General features: G+C 48.6%; 1 protein-coding gene across 8 annotated transcripts in view; it reads right to left on the minus strand.

Moving 5' to 3' along the window:
- ppargc1a (peroxisome proliferator-activated receptor gamma, coactivator 1 alpha) overlaps nt 1-16,730 on the minus strand; it is a 48,932-nt gene that overhangs the window by 13,463 nt on the left and 18,739 nt on the right. For 3 of the 8 annotated variants that reach the window (XM_046319083.1, XM_046319081.1, XM_046319080.1), the window contains exons 3-8: nt 11,484-11,678; nt 10,384-10,506; nt 8,240-9,563; nt 7,334-7,379; nt 7,071-7,144; nt 1,948-3,172 (exon numbers count right to left, since the gene is read on the minus strand). In XM_046319083.1, the coding sequence (XP_046175039.1) occupies nt 1,948-3,172; nt 7,071-7,144; nt 7,334-7,379; nt 8,240-9,563; nt 10,384-10,506; nt 11,484-11,678 (2,987 nt within the window). The remainder of the gene's footprint in view (nt 1-1,947; nt 3,173-7,070; nt 7,145-7,333; nt 7,380-8,239; nt 9,564-10,383; nt 10,507-11,483; nt 11,679-16,730) is intronic. The other 5 variants (XM_046319087.1, XM_046319086.1, XM_046319085.1 and 2 more) reach the window with 3 other exon arrangements.

Genomic DNA, 16,730 nt, shown 5'->3' on the forward strand with positions numbered 1-16,730 from the left:
CAGACAGTCACAGTGTAAAATCTAACCATAAAAAAAAACACATAAGCAAAAGTCCAAATATATTCTGCTAATTGTTCTTAACACATTTTCCTAGTTCTACTGAATTTGACTTGCTAGACTCTGCTTCTGCACAGTGCAGCTGGGAGATGTTCTCACCTTTTCCCCCCATCAGGGCCAGTATATACATGCTCCTCGTATCTATGTTAAATGAGGGGAAGGTCCTTAGGCCCTGTGGCCTAACTCTAAAGCTAGTAGCCCTACACAGAGTACACGCTCTCATTGCTTAATTATGCAGATGCTGAAGAAGGCAGACTTGGATGATAGAGGGACAGAGGCTAGGCAACGGTCAAACGTCCACAGAGTTAAGGAAGACGAGAGTTTGGAAAGAGAGATGGGGAGTCGAGAGGATTTGAGAGAGAAAAAAATGGATTTGTTGAAATTGTTTCCCTTTGAGCTCTTGAGATTGAGGTACTTTTACCCCACCTTTTATGTGGTTATTTTTCCCCCCGTTTTTCTTCTTTCAAGTACCAACCCTGACATCCTTATAAACCTTGTGACTTTCTCTGTGTACTGTATCACGAGGTTGGTGATAGTCATCCGAGTGAGTGATTTATCAAGGGTAAAGGACTTCAAAACAGAGGGCAAAGCTAACCTCCATTGAGACCTTTCATTAACCCAGCAAACAAACTTAAACTCACTTATGAGCTTGAGGGAGGTGAACGAAGAGTCTATCCAGTTTGCAAGGCACTCAATGCAAACTCGCTGATAAAGTCTCCTTATATGTGTAGTCCTACTCGGTACCTATAACCCTTAAAAAAAAAAAACATACAGTACCCACTCTGCTCCGATCAAAGGGAACCATGGGAAATGTAGTTCTCTCGAGCTGCTGTGATAATACACACTGTTTTCAGAGGAGGGGGGGGGGGGTCCAGAACTAAACTCACTTCCCCAGATTTGGCTTTCATCTTCCGGGACAAAGGGGGGGTTCGCCTGGCGCTCAGCAAAAACAACAGCTGCAGCTTAAAACAACATGCACTGCATCAAACAGAGATCCCAGGAAAACAGAGGAGGAGATGAGAGAGACAAAACCTTGCCATGGGAAATGAGGCTTTGACAACGTTGAAGCAACCAAAGCCCAGCGCCTCAGTCGCTTCATCATTTTCCTAGTTGCCTCTTTCTCAGATATACCATTTTGATAGCACATGACTAACACACCAAACCTCCTTGTCTGGTATTTCCCAGTGGAACTGTCAGTCTGTAAGTATCAAGCTTCTCATAGTAGGAGTGCTGATCACGGATCAGTTTAGCCTTTTCGAGCATAGTGAATAAGATTATGTACATGAGGGACCTGCTCTGAGATCAGCACTTCTACTCTAAGAAGAGTGATACATACAGCCTCTGCTCTATAGTAAAGTCTATAGAGAGAGTTGAGCTTGGCTAGCCTCATTACACCAGCCAATTGCAATCCACTGTCCAGTAGTCAAGCCAGTAAGGATTCTCCCTGACCCTGCCACACTCTCCTATTGTTAAAGCCTATTTCCTGTGGAATATAATGAGTCTCCCCAATGTTTTTAGCTCAAGCTGGGAATGCTGAAGCAGCTGAAGCTGAAGGAGGCCCCATACTGGGAGACTGAAGAGACTCAGAGCACAGGGCCTATCCTCTACTGACACGTCTCTGACAGCTGAGGAGGCCTGTTGACACGACTGAGCTGTCCACCCCCTGCCGGGAACACTGTCAGAGCCGCCCACAACCTTTAGGCAACGCTCAAACAACGTTCGAACAACAGAGGGGAAATGGCAACCAGCAGGAGGGAATGAGTTGGCTGTGTTCCGATATCCACACTGGCATACTACATAGAATGAAACTAAGTAGTAGACATATTGGGCAAGACGTAGTATGGACATGGGAACCTAGACACGGTGAGAAGAGATTGAGGCTTTAATCACCTGGAGGAGGGGCGTCCGTCGGGTGAGCTGGAGAGGGAGCGCCTCCGGTGGTGGGAGGAGGAACTGCGGGACCGGGAGCGAGAACGGGAGGAGGGGGAGCCCGAACGGGGCCAGACAAAGTGTCTGGGGGAGAGGAGGAGGGAGGAGAGGGGTGAGACGGAGCCCCGTGAGGGGGAGCAGCTGGACGGCGAGCAGGACGGCGAGCAGGACTCGAAAAGCATTTCCAGGGGGGTGCCCTCCCAGGGGTAGAGGTAGCGCCCCTCCACGCCACGGTCCTGGAGCTCAAGTTCCTCGTGGAAGGGCGGGGGACCCGGGTGCAGGTACCCAGTAGAACCAGGACCAGGGAGCTTGCAGTAGTACTCATCCCCAGCAGGGTTCTCCTCGGACGCCTGCGGGGCGACAACCTTCTCCCCTCCTCCCTGCCCCCCCTCCTCCACCACCAACTCCCCCCCCTTCTCATCCTGGCTGTAAATGGCTTGCTGGGGGCGGCCAAAGTGCTTGTTGAGCTCCGCCCGGATCTCCTGGTCTCGCAGGGGCTGCTTCCTGCAGGTGGAATGCTGGTCCCCATCTAGGGTCTGTGGTGGGGGTGTTCTTGTCTGGGTGGTGGGGGTCCGATCCTGTCCCCGAGTGCCCTGCCCCCGAGCCTCCGTAGCCACAGGGTAAGAGCTCTGCTGCAGCTGCTTGGCCAAAGAGGATGAAGATGTAGGAGAAGATGTAGAAGAGGAGGAGGAAGAAGAAAAGGAGGAGGGTGGCATGGCTGAGTCCTTACATTTCACATGCCTGTCCTCCGCCATGACCGGATTGGGCATCAGAGGGGTTGTCGTAGTAGTCGTCATGGTAACAGTAGCATAAGCTGCGTTAGCCGCATTAGCGTCAGCGTCCCGTTTTGTGCTGGCCGCCGGCGACTGACAATAGTCGTGGTCGCTGAAGCCGCGGGGCTCCTCCTGGCAACCCCCTGTCGTTGCGGTGACCACCGAGTTGGGGAGGGCAGTGGACGCTTTGCTCAGCTGGGCATACAGTTCAGTCTGCTCGGGGCCCTTCCTGGAGGGACCCCCACCTAGGTTCGGGGTTAGGGCTGGGGGGCCGCAGGGGCCCGCCTCGCTCAGCCGAACCCTCTTGCACGCCAGGGCAGACGAGGAGCATGAAGACAACTTGGTTTTGAGTGATGCTTTGAAAGGGTTCTCTTGACTGGCTTTGTGGGGGGGCGTGGTAGGTGGTGTCAGACCTGGAGAGAGAGAGAGGAAGAGACAGAGAGAGGAAGAGCGAGAGGAAGGAGAGAAAAAGAGAAAGGATTGATAAGAGAATGGAATTATAATGCATTCTACCTCTCCACCTACCCCCCCCCCCATTTCCACTCCCCACAACCTGTTTATAGACAGTGGGATAAACACAGGGGCTTGATTAAAATATTCACTTTCATTCCCGCTCCTCATCCTGATCTGTATTTTATTGCAATCTTGACAGATTCATGTAATGCTCTGTGTAACTTAATATGGTGGAGCTGCTACATGGCTCGGTTACCTCCGCCATCTCTCCCTCCCTCCCTGACCTTGGACAATCCCTTGTTCAGGAAGAAGAGAAAGCCACACATCTGCAGCGGAAAACTAGAACACATCATCCTTTCGAAAATATATAGCATCTCGACTTGAACCCTCGAATGCAGCCTAAAAATAGCAAAGACCTTTGGCTTCAGTTTTGAAAATCTATCACAAGTCTCCTATAGCTCAGGCTCCCTCTTTCTACTGCCAGTCAAGGTAGCGAGATATGTCAGTATTCGGAGGTACATGTTGCTATGGCGTGCCACTGTGCTGTCATACGATAGTGTCGGCTTGGCGCGAGGGAGATGTCTGACTGGTAATGGAGGCTCACTGTCTGCCGGGGTAATGGGTTGTCATTCTTCTCAGATCCCGCCTGCCTCTCCGTGACTCGTGCCGAACCTGACCCCTCCTGACAGATTTACAGGCCGACAGATGGCAGTTATATGGGACTTCCTGAGATGGGTCTGCTTTATGGCACTGTTAATGCACACACACAAACAACCAGCGCTAGGTAGGCAGTCCCTTTCCCTCTCTCTTGTCTCTTCCCCTTCCTTTCTCCCTGCCGGTCGTCCTCTCTGGATCAATCTTTCTGTCTCTCTCTGTCTCTCATCATCTCGCTTTCTCTCACCGCCTGTCTTTCTCTTCCAGACTAATACACAGACAGACAGCCACACATGCACGTTCACACGGACACAGGCACACAATAACTGAGAACGGTCTCCCTCTCTGGAATGTATATTAGGCACTTTGAACACCTACGCTCCCTGTCTTTGCACATTTTCATGAACGCACATTACTCTCCATCGCAGTGAATTGGACCAAGTGACAGCTATTAGTTTCAAATCCAGTGTAAGAGTATTTGATGGGACGGCTCGGAGTCAGAAAAGAGAGAGCGGGAGAAAGACACAAAGAGAGAGCAAGAATGAGAGAGAGAAAGAGCGAGACTGATACGTAAACAAGTTCAGTTTCGGGGCCATTTCCTGAGTTTGGGCCGTCTAATCCGACCAGCTTATCATCTAGAATTATTATCTGGATTTGACATTAAACCGAACCGCAAACCGCCGTCCCACTGTAACAGTCAGACGTGCAACGTCGATAGAGACACAGAGACTTGATGCAGCATTTCAGAGAGAGAACTGAGAAAGAGGGCTTATGTTTATCATTACGCCACCAGAAATGAGCGATGAAAAGGGAAGGGTGGTGCCTGAGGAACTTCTGTTTCGCCAATGCGCACTAGGGTCCTAAACTAGGAGACATTAGCGCTGTCGAAAATAAATCAGAATTCGATAAATATGTGCCTCTCAGTCAAACCGGTTGGTGATGGATGCTCGGCAGACACAAACACTTAACATATAGCCATTTTTTGTTGTTGTCTCTTTCTTATTTTTTCCCCCCTAATCTGTTTCTGTCCGGACTGTAAATTGCGAAGAGACTTCCAACCGAATGACTCTGACTCGGGGCTTAAAGAGTTGATCCTGCGGTAAGCCATGCAAATAGCAACACATAGACCCAAACCCCAGTGTCATGAGATACTGTAATTAAAGACAACACAGTGCAGAGTAAATCTATTAGTGAGAGGAGATTAGTCCTTCCAGTCAAATCTGTGGGCTCGTTCGGAGTAGTGGGGTTGCCTCAGGTTTACCTCAGTGACAAAACAATAACAACCAAGAGCCTAGGCCATAGCAAAAAGATGCTAGAGTGTACGGTTAGCGGTTTATAATCATACTATGACGACAACTCAGGCTTCTCCTTGTATTATTACTAGTACTACTACTAGCACTACTACGCCTACTACTATCATCACTACTGATAATAAAGAAAACATTTTTCACCCCATGTCATGGAAAAGTTTCCAGCTGAAATGTTTATCTACTACTGGCCTACTATTACAACTCCTAATAAAGATATAAAAACGTCTCTCCTTGCCACGGAACATTCCCTGTCCTGAAGGTGGCCCCTCCCCCTTTGGCTTATCTCCTTTCGGTTATCAATTAAAGAAGCATAATCTCCAGATCTACTCAAGCGGGGGCCATTGAGCAGACATTAACTCAAGGGATCACAGAGATTTCATACCCCCCCGTTTCTCCATATCCAGCGCTCCCGAGTCGCTTACCGCACGGGACTAGACTAATCCTAAAGCGGAAGGGGCTCAATATCCACGAGTTTTTCCCTTCTAATTGCTTTTCCCTAATATCTAATCCCAAATCTGCAAAGGTCAGTGGGGTCAGAGTTTGTCTTTATTAACTATGCCTGGAGCTGGAGCACAGGGACACGAGGAGAATGGGACAGGGTTTAGGTCTGCTGTCAGAGGCACACCCACACGCAGTAAAAATCAAGAAATATGAACGGTTTGATTGCTCCACAGCTCTTAATTCCCATTGGGTGTCCCCTCTGACCTCTGATGCTCATATACACACAGGGTTAAATGGCAAGTGGATCGAGGTCAATTGGAGAATCACCCCCTTGGTGCATTGGTGTCCCACAAATGTACCCCCTCTGCAACACTTAAGGAGATGGCAGATAATTCCTATTGGTCCTCGTTCCAAAACAAAACGTCACCTTGCGCGTCGGGGCGTGTCTGGTGTGTTTACATCGTGGGCCCTTTATTTTCCAATCTGGTAAATGAATACCAAAAGGCAATACATTGTGAAGAAGAAGAAAAGGGCATCCATTTTGTTTTTATTGACCTGGGATGATTAATCTCAGGGAAGGAAGGGGGGGGGGGGGTACTGAAATAATTACCTGCATAATTCACATTCATACACAGAGAGAAACAGAGAGAGACAGACAGAGAGAGAGAGACAGAGGGAGACAGAGGGAGAGAGAAGAACTGCTGAAGCCTGGTGTTTTAGCTTTGGCTGACATTCTCTTCGTCTGGCTTTTAATTACCTTTTGTCTGTAGCTTCTCACCGACACACTTAATGAATAAGTATAGAATACACAGGGATAATGACAATAATACTACTAAAAATCACCCCGCGTTGACCCCGTTTGGAAAATGTCATCCTTCCCATAAATACCAAGCCTTAACATTGGACATTACCTTCCCATGTCTCTAATCAAATTACCAGACTGTCTGACGGAAAAAAAAGAGACACAGATAATATCGGTCGAAACTGAATTACGTGGCAAAACCAATTAAAATAATAATAATGACATCAATTGTCTGTGATGTATTGGTGAGCATCACAGTCAAAGAGCATTAAGATCGAAACGAGAGAGAGAGAGAGAGAGGCAGTATATTAACTCTTCACAGAAAGAAGGGGGATCTGCCTAATAAACCCAAAGGAGATTGGAAAGCTTAATCAATAGCGAGGCATATAAAAAATGTCACCGTGTGTCCTAGTCCTTCACCTTGAACTCTAAACTTTTATGAAACTATCAAGATGGTGTGAAAAGCCTTGAGGCAGTGACTGCAATTGAACCCCTAACTGGCTTAGTGAGAGAACTGGGGTTTTCCATTATACCACTACAAAGCAGGGCGAGCTTCTCTGTCATTTTTGTGAATATTTGCATCAATCCCCACTCCTTCATATATGAAAGGTCTTCATTCATACATTTCCTGAAAACACATGAGATGCTTACCTGGGGTTCCAGAGATCTCCACACTCAATGTGCGTTCAATGGATTTGCTCTCAAACGGTGATCCCTTGTGGTCACTGAGAGACAAAACGAGATTGAACACACCATTTTACACCACACAGGAAAATGTGACTTTAATAAAAGGGCTTTGTGATCTTAGAAATGGAAATGAGAGTTAACAAAATGCCTCATTCTTGGTGCTAATTCTTTTGTCTTTGTTGTTGTTTTCTGGTCTATGTAGAATGTTGAAAAACTCTTGCACTTACTTTGGAGACTCTGGGGTCAAAGGAAGTGGCAAGGTGGTTGGTTTGGCTGCAGAACACAAAGGAGCATGGGTAATTATTTAACTAGATTAGATAACAAGTTGAGGCAGGAGAGATCAGGTCCAAATCTGCAAATTGATCTCAGAATCGGGCATTATGTTACAAAACCCAACCTAGTACGATTAGAAATATGCTCTCTTGCTCTTGGTTTAGAAGAGCAAATAACCAATAGGCTTTCTCTATTGACCCTGTCCGTTTGTTTTGGTTGACTGTTCACTCTGTGAGGCAGGATGAAGTGATGGCATTGGCACATGTGTTCAGAGTACACCGTTCGACCCAGATATCCCATTCAATACAAAAAATCTAAACTACGAAAAACGAAATAGAAAACGGCACAAACAGTACACATGGCAATGGGAGGTGGTGATCCCCTCCCCCTCCCTCCCCCCATTAAGTAATTGTCGCATGCATTTGGAACCGAAAGCAGAGGAAGAAAGGAGAGTCGAAGAAGCATGTGCAGTTGCCTGAGGCTCTGGCTGTCTCCAACTGCAGCTAAAGATTGAAGCTCAGTTAGACATTAGAGCAGTACTCTGCCGAGACTAGCTAGGTAGACATTCAGAACACTCAGCTTGATCCAGCCAGATAGTGGTTGATTTAACAGATGCCATAATGTATCAACACGTAACACCCCTCTCCCACCTCCCCTTATGTCAATCTTGAGACAATGGTCTGTACCAATTCGAAAGAATGCCTTTTGGAATAGATGGTACATCTAGAAATGTATTTGCTGTTCTCGGAGTGATAGCTAGCGTCAAATTAGCATAGGGGTTAGTGTGTAGTCAAACTGGAAAGTGGTTAGAGCAGGAGAGGGAGAAAAGAGAGAGAGGGCGGGGATGCAGCGATGATTACCTAACAACAGGAGGCCCTGGTCATCGGGGTGCCTGCAGACTGCCTGCATGTGTAGGTGCTGCTGCCCTTGTGTGACGGAGGGAGTGGGGTCTGGAATTCTAGAATCTGGGAAGAGTGGGCATGGCAGGCCCAGTGAGAGCGCCATGGGTCTGCCCATGGCATCATCATCGCGGACCTCCTCCCCGAAACAGCCAGCCTGCTCCACCAGGCCAACCTCCGGCCAACCCAAGCCCAGCTCCAGCCCCAAATCTAGCCCCTGGTCTGACTGGCTAACCCAGCTGCCTAGGCTTAAGTTCTCGGCCAACAGGGGGTCCGAATCAGGCTCCTTGGCCTGTCTGAGACCCCAGCTGCCGGGATTGATATTGACAGTGCCTCTGTACTTCTCCTCCACCTCAATAGCCTGGCTGGGACACTGATCCCTCTCCAGGACTCCAGAGCTCATTCTTGATGAACTGCTCTTGTGGGGTTGAGGGGTAGTAGCGGGCAGGAGCAAGAGGGCCCGATAGCTGGCGGGCCTCTGCTTGGAGGTCAGCAACTGGCTAAGCAACGGATGCCCCGGCTCCTCCTCTCTTTTCTTTATGGTCACTGTGATGTGCCTACGCGCTGCCGCACCACGGCCATGCCCGCCCCAGCACTCGCTAGCCTGAGTGGCAGTGCCCACCTCAGGGCAACGCCCACAGCTGCCTGTCTGACCCGTCTCTCTAGGAAGGAGAGAATAAGAATGCATGTACCTAATGAACCTAGCGGCTGCCAGGCGCCCCGCGTCCACCGCAGGCTGCGGACCTGGCGGCCTTCCTTCTTCACTGGACGGCCTGCGCTCCAGTTTGGGGCGGGCATGGCCACTGCCGTTCCTACGTGTTGGGGGGACAGGAGCGGGTGCCGCCGCGGGTTCGGACTGTCCCTCAGTGCCACCAGCCCCATGAGCGCAACGACGCCACTTCCCAGCCCCCACACCAGCCACACTACACTCGCCAGCAGCCCGGCTCTCACCTCGCTGGTGATGCTGCTGCTGCTGCTGTTGCGACACGACGGACGACGAGGACGACTTCTTCTTGGAGGCGATAGAGGAGGAGGAGGAGAGGGAGGAGAAGGAGGAGGTGGAGGAGGAGGACGGCGACGAGGAGGTGGAGGAGGAGGCGCCCAGCAGGCCGCCCTTCTCTTTGCCACCACCCCCCCAGGCGCTCTTGGCGTCGCTGGCTTTGGTCTGGAGGAGGATGTCGTCGGTGGCAGTCAGGTACTTGAGCAGCTCGGTGCACGGGCGCCTCACTAGACGGCTCTGCTGCGGACAGCCCCCCCTCGGCTTGCTGTTCCAGGAGATCTCCGTCTGCAGGGGGAGGTAGAACGAAAGAAAGAAAAGAGTTAAAAGAGAATAAGGAAGAGAGAGTGAGGCTCAGCACAACGGGTCGGCCCAACTGTTTGGGAGGCGGTGGTGGGAGCGCCGCCCGCCCATCATCTTAATTGCGTGGCCCCCGAGCGGCACCGCAGCAGCTCTGTGCGCTCATCCCCTGTCCTGGGGGAGCCCTCATAGCTCCATGCTCCAGAAGTGGGTGAGTCAAAGGAACAGTTTAAAAATAGACTTTTCAGGGATGTGTTAGCTCTGTGTGTGCACAACACAACAGCTCCCATATGCGCTGTTTACTAGACAACAACGCTACCAATGCATTCCAAATTATTTGTTCTTTTTTTCAGTAGTTCACCTTTTTCAGTAGTTTCTCCGAACAAGCGGGAGTAAACGAATGTATTATTTATGTGCTATCGTACTAAATAAAAATCGAATCTTCAAGAGCATTCATCATGTTCCAATGAAATGCGGCAAACAGCAAAATACTGGAATCACCGACTTCACTTAATTTGTATTCCTGTGCCCATTATACACCCACTAAAATAATACATTCATCTAAATGGAAAACCCATTCCCTCTACGGGGGGGGGGGTTAAATAAGACAACAGTCCCGTTGCCTCGCCTGGAAAGCTGAACAGGCAATCAGCCTGCTTTTATTACGAGGCTGCAGTGGAGCAGAAGTTGAACACATTCCAAGGCCGGCAATGAAAAGAAATCTGAGAGCAGGGATGATAAACAAACATGGAGGGGCCCTCGGAAGCGGTGCCTTTGAAGTGAGCGAACGGTGCGACTGGGTAGCTACCTTGACAACAGCAGGTGTTGGTCTGATCCGGTGGTTGCTGGCTGCATGGTTTTGTGCCTTGTCGCCTATGTATTGATTATAGCTGAGCTGGGAGTTTGCGGGTGCCAGAAGGAGCTTCTTCAGCTGAAAAACCCCCACACAGAACAGAGAAGAAAGGGGGGGGAAGAGAGAATAGAGAAGAAAAAGGGGTGAGTAGAGATTACGCAAACTGCCGTTGCCTCTGAAATTTCAACATTTCACTCAAATAAACGATCGTAGATAGTCAAAGCTTTTGTAAATGTGTGACTGAGGATGTTTGATTTATCTTGGTGTAGTTGTAACAACACAGAAGCCCTCATGAAGACAAAGCTCATTACTATCTATCAAGCAGGTCTTCTTTCTGTTTATTTACAGTGTTAAGAGGACAAGTCAATGAGAAACTATATTGCCGGGGCAGGTGTTTTGGGGTACACAACGGCCGTGCTTTACTAGTGTGGATAGGTTGGTCAAGCAGAAGCCAGTGCAAAATACAATGGACTATAACTGAACAAAATAAACTATATTCCAGGTCAAACCCCCTCAGGAAAGGCCAAATCAAAAGGGTTATTGTAGTCATGTTTTGTGTTTCGCAACAAATACACCAGTATGACCAACCTTCATCAGGAAACCAATGATGGTTTTGGGATTAGTATGGCCCACTGACATTAGATGAGATGGATTTCCTTTCCTCATTACATCCCTAGCTTGATTTTCAGGCCTGTGGCATAGTGTCACCCATTCCAGACCCACCACTGTGCATGTATCATTACATTGGCGCAGCTAGTACGCTACAATGTAATTAGCACCTCACAGCTAACACTGATCAATTCGATTTGCTCTTTCATCCATGCATCTGAATCATGGCTCATCTCAGCCCACAGACAGACATGCACAAGGGGGGGTGGGGGGGGCATGTGGGTTGGCGGCTGGGCTGCCAAAGCTGAAGGCCTGCAAGGCACACAGCCATTTTTGGTCACCGGCTGGCTTCGCTCATAGTGCCTTATCTGGTGTCGGATGAGGCTCTGGCGAAGGGAGTGAAGGGAAGGGTGTGTGCTGGGGGAGGGGGCGGAACAGGGTCTTACCAAGGAGGGCTCCTCTGGTTCGGGGGTGCGCGGCGAACCGTCGGGGGTGCAGGGACAGCTCTGGTCGCTGGCATTGGTCACGTCCCCATCTGCCAGGGCCTCGAACGAAGGCAATCCGTCCTCGTCCACTGGGATGCTGTCCAGCGTTTCTGTAAGCACTGCCAGCAAGTTGGCCTCATTTTCCTCATCTATCTTCTTAGGAGGAGAAGAGAAGAGGGAAGAGGGATGGAGAGAGAAATAGGACATTTTAGTTTAGAGAACTTGCTTTACCAGCATGTGTATTTATTTGCAGAAGGGGTTGGGAGGGTGGGTGGTAACATGCTTATGTTGTTAATAGAGTAGGCCAGTTTTGCAGCAGAACGGCTTTGTTCTGGAGTCCTATTCCTTTTAAAAACACAATTCTCTCTCTGCACACATGAGTCAGGCCTGTCACTCATATTTTAAGCATGCAGCTTACAGCACCAAAATAATATCCCCCCCCCCCCCCAAAAAAATCCATTAACAAGGGTGACACGCGGGCAAAATATCTAGGGGGGGAGTAGATAGAGAAGGAGGGATGTTGAGTTGCCGGAAAGGGAGCGATAGGCTTGTCAAAAATATGTTTTCGAGCAATCCTCTGATAAGGCGAATTACTGCCTGTTAATGCTAAATGAATGTGTTTTTTTTTAAAGCGGCAAGAAAAGACAACTGATGTCCATCGAGAAGCGTGTGTGAGGGGAAAGTTGCCGTCAACATTTCTAAATAAAGTCCTGTTCTCGCCTCTTGTTCCCCTTTGAAGTGGATGTTGTGAGTTAGCTGCAGCTGTTTCCACAGTTAAAGGGGTGAAGAGAGAGAGCGAAAGAGACGGAGAGATGTGAGCTGCCTAGCATCGACAGGGGAGGTGTGTGAGAGAGAGGGGTATGGAGGAGGGAGGGGGGGGAGACAACAGGCACTGGAAGTTCCAGGACAAAACCCAGGGGAACCGAAAAGACAGGAAAAGATAAACAGCAATCGCCCCGGGATGCTCCATGGCGAGCCCAATAAGAATAAGAACAAATCCCTTTATGCCACACAGCAGGATTAGCATCTCTCGCCGATAGCGTGCGCCGATCATCCCGCCGAGGGGGAACCATCCCTTCAGATAGAGCCACTTGCCTACTCTGGCTTGGCTCTCTCGTGCACACAATTACCCCAGGCCGCTTGCTCCCATTCAACCCCTCTGAGTTTCCCACGATTACACACCACCGTGGATAGCTCTTCACGGGAGAAGAAGCTTTAGAGCTTCCGAGATAGCGGCTATTTAATCTTTTTTTTTCTCCTCCATTTTTTTGGGAAGATGGCACAGATAGCCTAAGCATTTGCGTTAGCTAGCTGACAGTGAGGAGAATGTGTATCCAATGCCCATTCAGACAACATTCACCCTCTAACAACATGTGCTCTCAGTCATTATTAGAACATTATAAAAAGGGCCATAATTTCACAGAGATAACAAAACGGTGACTGGGGCCACGCCAGCACTGGCAGTAAACGGTTAGCAGGAAATTGCTCCCGAAGTGGTACCATGCTGTTTAATTACTTGCAAAAGAGCTTCAATTCAGCGTGCCGGAACCTATGTTGCCGTTCCCAGTTTTCCAACATCCCACTTTATTAGCCGTGCACTAAGCGGGTGGGTAATAACAGTTGATACAGCCAGATCCTTTTCTCAGAACCTAACACTCGCTCCTCAGCTAGAAAATTGTAACTGGGGATCATTTCGGATGATCTTAAATGAGGCTTTAATGGAGAACCATCTGTTTGGATTCAACATAACCAACTTTTCACTGAAGGCTTGGGTGGCGTTTTCTTAACCTCCTTTCCAGTTTCGTCTTACCCAGTATGCATGTGCTTTGCACGTGAAATCAAGACCACTGTTTGACCGAGTGCCAGTAGAAGGTCAAAAGGCCACCGAGCCTTTTCGGAAAAGGAGGGGTCTCAGGAATTGTTTGACAAGGCTCTGGTCGAGTTTCACTCGAGGTACGTGGCCACTACAATCCGGTTTGCTAGACTTGAGAGGTAGGCCATGTTCCTCAAGATAACCCCCTGGGGGACTGTAATGCTGTGAAAGGGACACTTGTAAAAGCTCAAGTCGTGACGGTCATGCTACAGGCCTTGCTAAAGCTCCAGCTGGTAAGAGTCCCAGGCCAGTCAGGGGATTTTCAGGGGCTTGGGGGAAAAGAAGAGACCTGAGAAAGTAGTTCTCCTCTTGAGAGAGCCCCTGTCCAGCAAAGCCCAGCTTTGCCATGCCAGCTTAGGACCCTCCTCTCGTTGCTTTACTGGACCAAAGTCAATCCACTAACCCCTTGACTCTTCACCAGCCAAAAGAACCCTGCTGGGGGAAATCTTTCACTTGGACCGATTGGGTTGAGATACTCAACCATCGGGGCTAACCTGGCGTCCTCTTTTATCGATTACCACAGCGGCTGTTGAGAGAATGAAATAGGGTTGGCAGAAGAAAAGAAAAAGGAATGGCCTCAGTGGGAGCACCATCTCTCCCATCCTGGTTAATGGACCTCACTGAATTAAAGAGATCTTAACCATCCAAGGCTAATTGTGGGATCACAATATATTAACCCGCTTCAATTCTAAAGGGTGCCATTCATGGCTGTTTTACTCCAAGCGCTTCAATTAGCCATAAAACATGCTGGCAAGCGCCGGTAGGACTGTTTCCATCTCTCTTCCACCTCCTCCCCCCTCCCCTCCCACACCAGTCCTTCATTATCAGGCGAGGTTCTTTGTTATCAGACAGGCTGTCTTTGAAATCGTCCTTGCTTTAAGTCTGTTATTGAGTTCCGCCGAGCCATTGTGTTCCAGAGGTATTATTCGTGCCACTGATAACGGGGTGTGCATGTTTAAAAAAATAAATAAACACTTTTGAACTCTGAGTTAAATAGCCAAATTAAATGGACTAATTGCTTCTTGAAGATTTGAAGCCTCCGAGCAATGCGCCAGGGATCAAACTTCAAGTAGGCATTTGGCAATGCATCTTTCCATCTTTGAAGGAGGGGAATCAAAAAATCCACTGTAAAAGTTTACGCAATTGCAAACCTGATCATTCAATAAGACAGAGATTCATTTTATACACACTGCTGTTATCTTAAAAGGAAAGAGACTGTTACAACAACCACTCAGGGAGAAGAAAATCCTCTCATTCTAAATGGGTCATCTGTTATTGAAAGTACTGTTTATAAGGGGAGACTGCAAATAAGGGGAGAAATAAATGTTAAAAAGTCAGTCTACACAGACAGAAAACATTTCTTAATAAATTGGCCTGCGAATTGCTCGGGGTTAAATATCGCGCCTTGACAATTTAATTGCGCTGCTTCGTCTAGATATTTCTCTCTCCCTCTGCCCCCTCATAAACTCAAAGGCGTTCTCTCGGACGAGGTTAAACGACTAGCCAGACCTAATCAAAGCACAATCAGAAACGGAAGGGAAACCAGGCTAGGAGTGGAGAGGAGGAGAGGTGAGCCGCTTCAACGTCACAACTCCACCAAGAAAGCAGCGTTAGATTTGATGAACAAATAATGTCATTCTGTATTATTGCCCCAGATTTCAGAGGAAATAAATCCAAGTCAGAAGCCACTAAGGCGTTAGTCGAGCTGACAAGTCAGCTGGTCACACAGGCAGGAGGGGGGGGGGGGGGGCAATTTTATGCTTGGTCCGGCAATACGGTGCGGAGGCTCCGTACGGAGAGTATGACACAATTGCGGAGGATTGCGGAGGCCAAATCAAGCTCTGTACGGTGATGCCATGGACCTCCCAAATGTTGTAACAATGCGGAGGCCTCTGTATAGCTCTGCATTTACATGATTGGTTGATGGTAGGTGGGGGCAGTAGGTCCTTTATAAACACAAACTCACTTCCTTGACAACTTCCATGACAATAAACATGGAGAACCTTGACAAAAGGCTATAAGAACAAGTTTGCAAACGTAAACATCTTCATGATACTGTGTGTAGGGATTTCAAAGACACAAAAATTAGGGGAAGAGAGATCGGGGAGGTAGTGGCGATGGAAGGGGACGCTTGCCACAAGAAGTGGAGGCAGTTGCAGGACAAGTTCGGAAAACAAAATGTTTTAAATGTTTGAAGTGGAGATGCAGGTGAGAAAACGGTGCCATTTGACTTCATGCTGTCTTAGCTGAGCTCCTATGTCAAGCACCGGGAAACCGACTCCAATATCTCAGAAGAGGTAAGGTCTTGTCTTTTAATTTCAGCCGGCTGCTTGTAATTTTCTGGCTGGCTATAGAGGTTAGCCCTGAATCAGTGCGACCGGTGCATTTTAAGTGGTGCAGACCAATTCATCGGATGCCACACTCTGCTCTGCGGAGGCCGCATCGCCGCAAATGCTGTACGGCCACTGCAGACGCCGGTTGGACCATGAATCGGCTTTAAGGTGCAGCACGATGCACTGAAGAGACAAATCGTGCAGCCAACAGAGACGGCCAGTCATTTAGCGCAGGGAGAGAGAAGGTGATCGTAACCTAAAGGAACGACACAATACATAAGTGCTGTATATATCTTTATTGTGTGTGTGTGTGTGTGTGTGTGTGTGTGTGTGTGTGTGTGTGTGTGTGTGTGTGTGTGTGTGTGTGTGTGTGTGTGTGTGTGTGTGTGTGTGTGTGTGTGTGTGTGTGTGTGTGTGTGTGTGTGTGTGTGTGTGTGTGTGTGTGTGTGTGTGTGTGTGTGTGTGTGTGTCAGGCTGCACTGTCTTTCTCAGTGTTACGAGTCATAAAACAAAATATTAAAACTGTCAAATTTGTCAAGGCCATGATTGGCCCGGTAACAGATGTCAGCGCTGAAGGCCAGTCTCGTTTAACCGTCTGGCTACTGGAGTCAACGGTGCATCGGATTATTCAAAGTCCATTTCCCAAGCAAACGATCCCAAGCAAGAGAACGGGGTCTGCTTGCTTTGGACACAAGGCTCACCAGGTGGCATCGGTCAACACCTGAAAATGTTTATGAGCCAAGACACACGCAAAAAACACACACACATAGAAAAATAAAACACACGTATACAGCCCATTTACCCAGCAATAAAAGTCTAATTTCTTGACCGTCTGGGTTTTACATACAGATAAGAGTGGTCAAAACTGTGGGTCGTCCACTCAGCTCAAATCAGACCATTTCCCTCTCTGCTGAGCTAACGCCGTAAGAGGGCTCATATCCTAGCTTGCCTAACATCTTAGCAATGTACTACTAGGGTGCAGGATTATGACCATTGACCGTT

Source organism: Oncorhynchus gorbuscha, linkage group LG21 (genome assembly GCF_021184085.1).
Source record: "Oncorhynchus gorbuscha isolate QuinsamMale2020 ecotype Even-year linkage group LG21, OgorEven_v1.0, whole genome shotgun sequence".
Classification (NCBI taxonomy): Eukaryota; Metazoa; Chordata; class Actinopteri; order Salmoniformes; family Salmonidae; genus Oncorhynchus; species Oncorhynchus gorbuscha.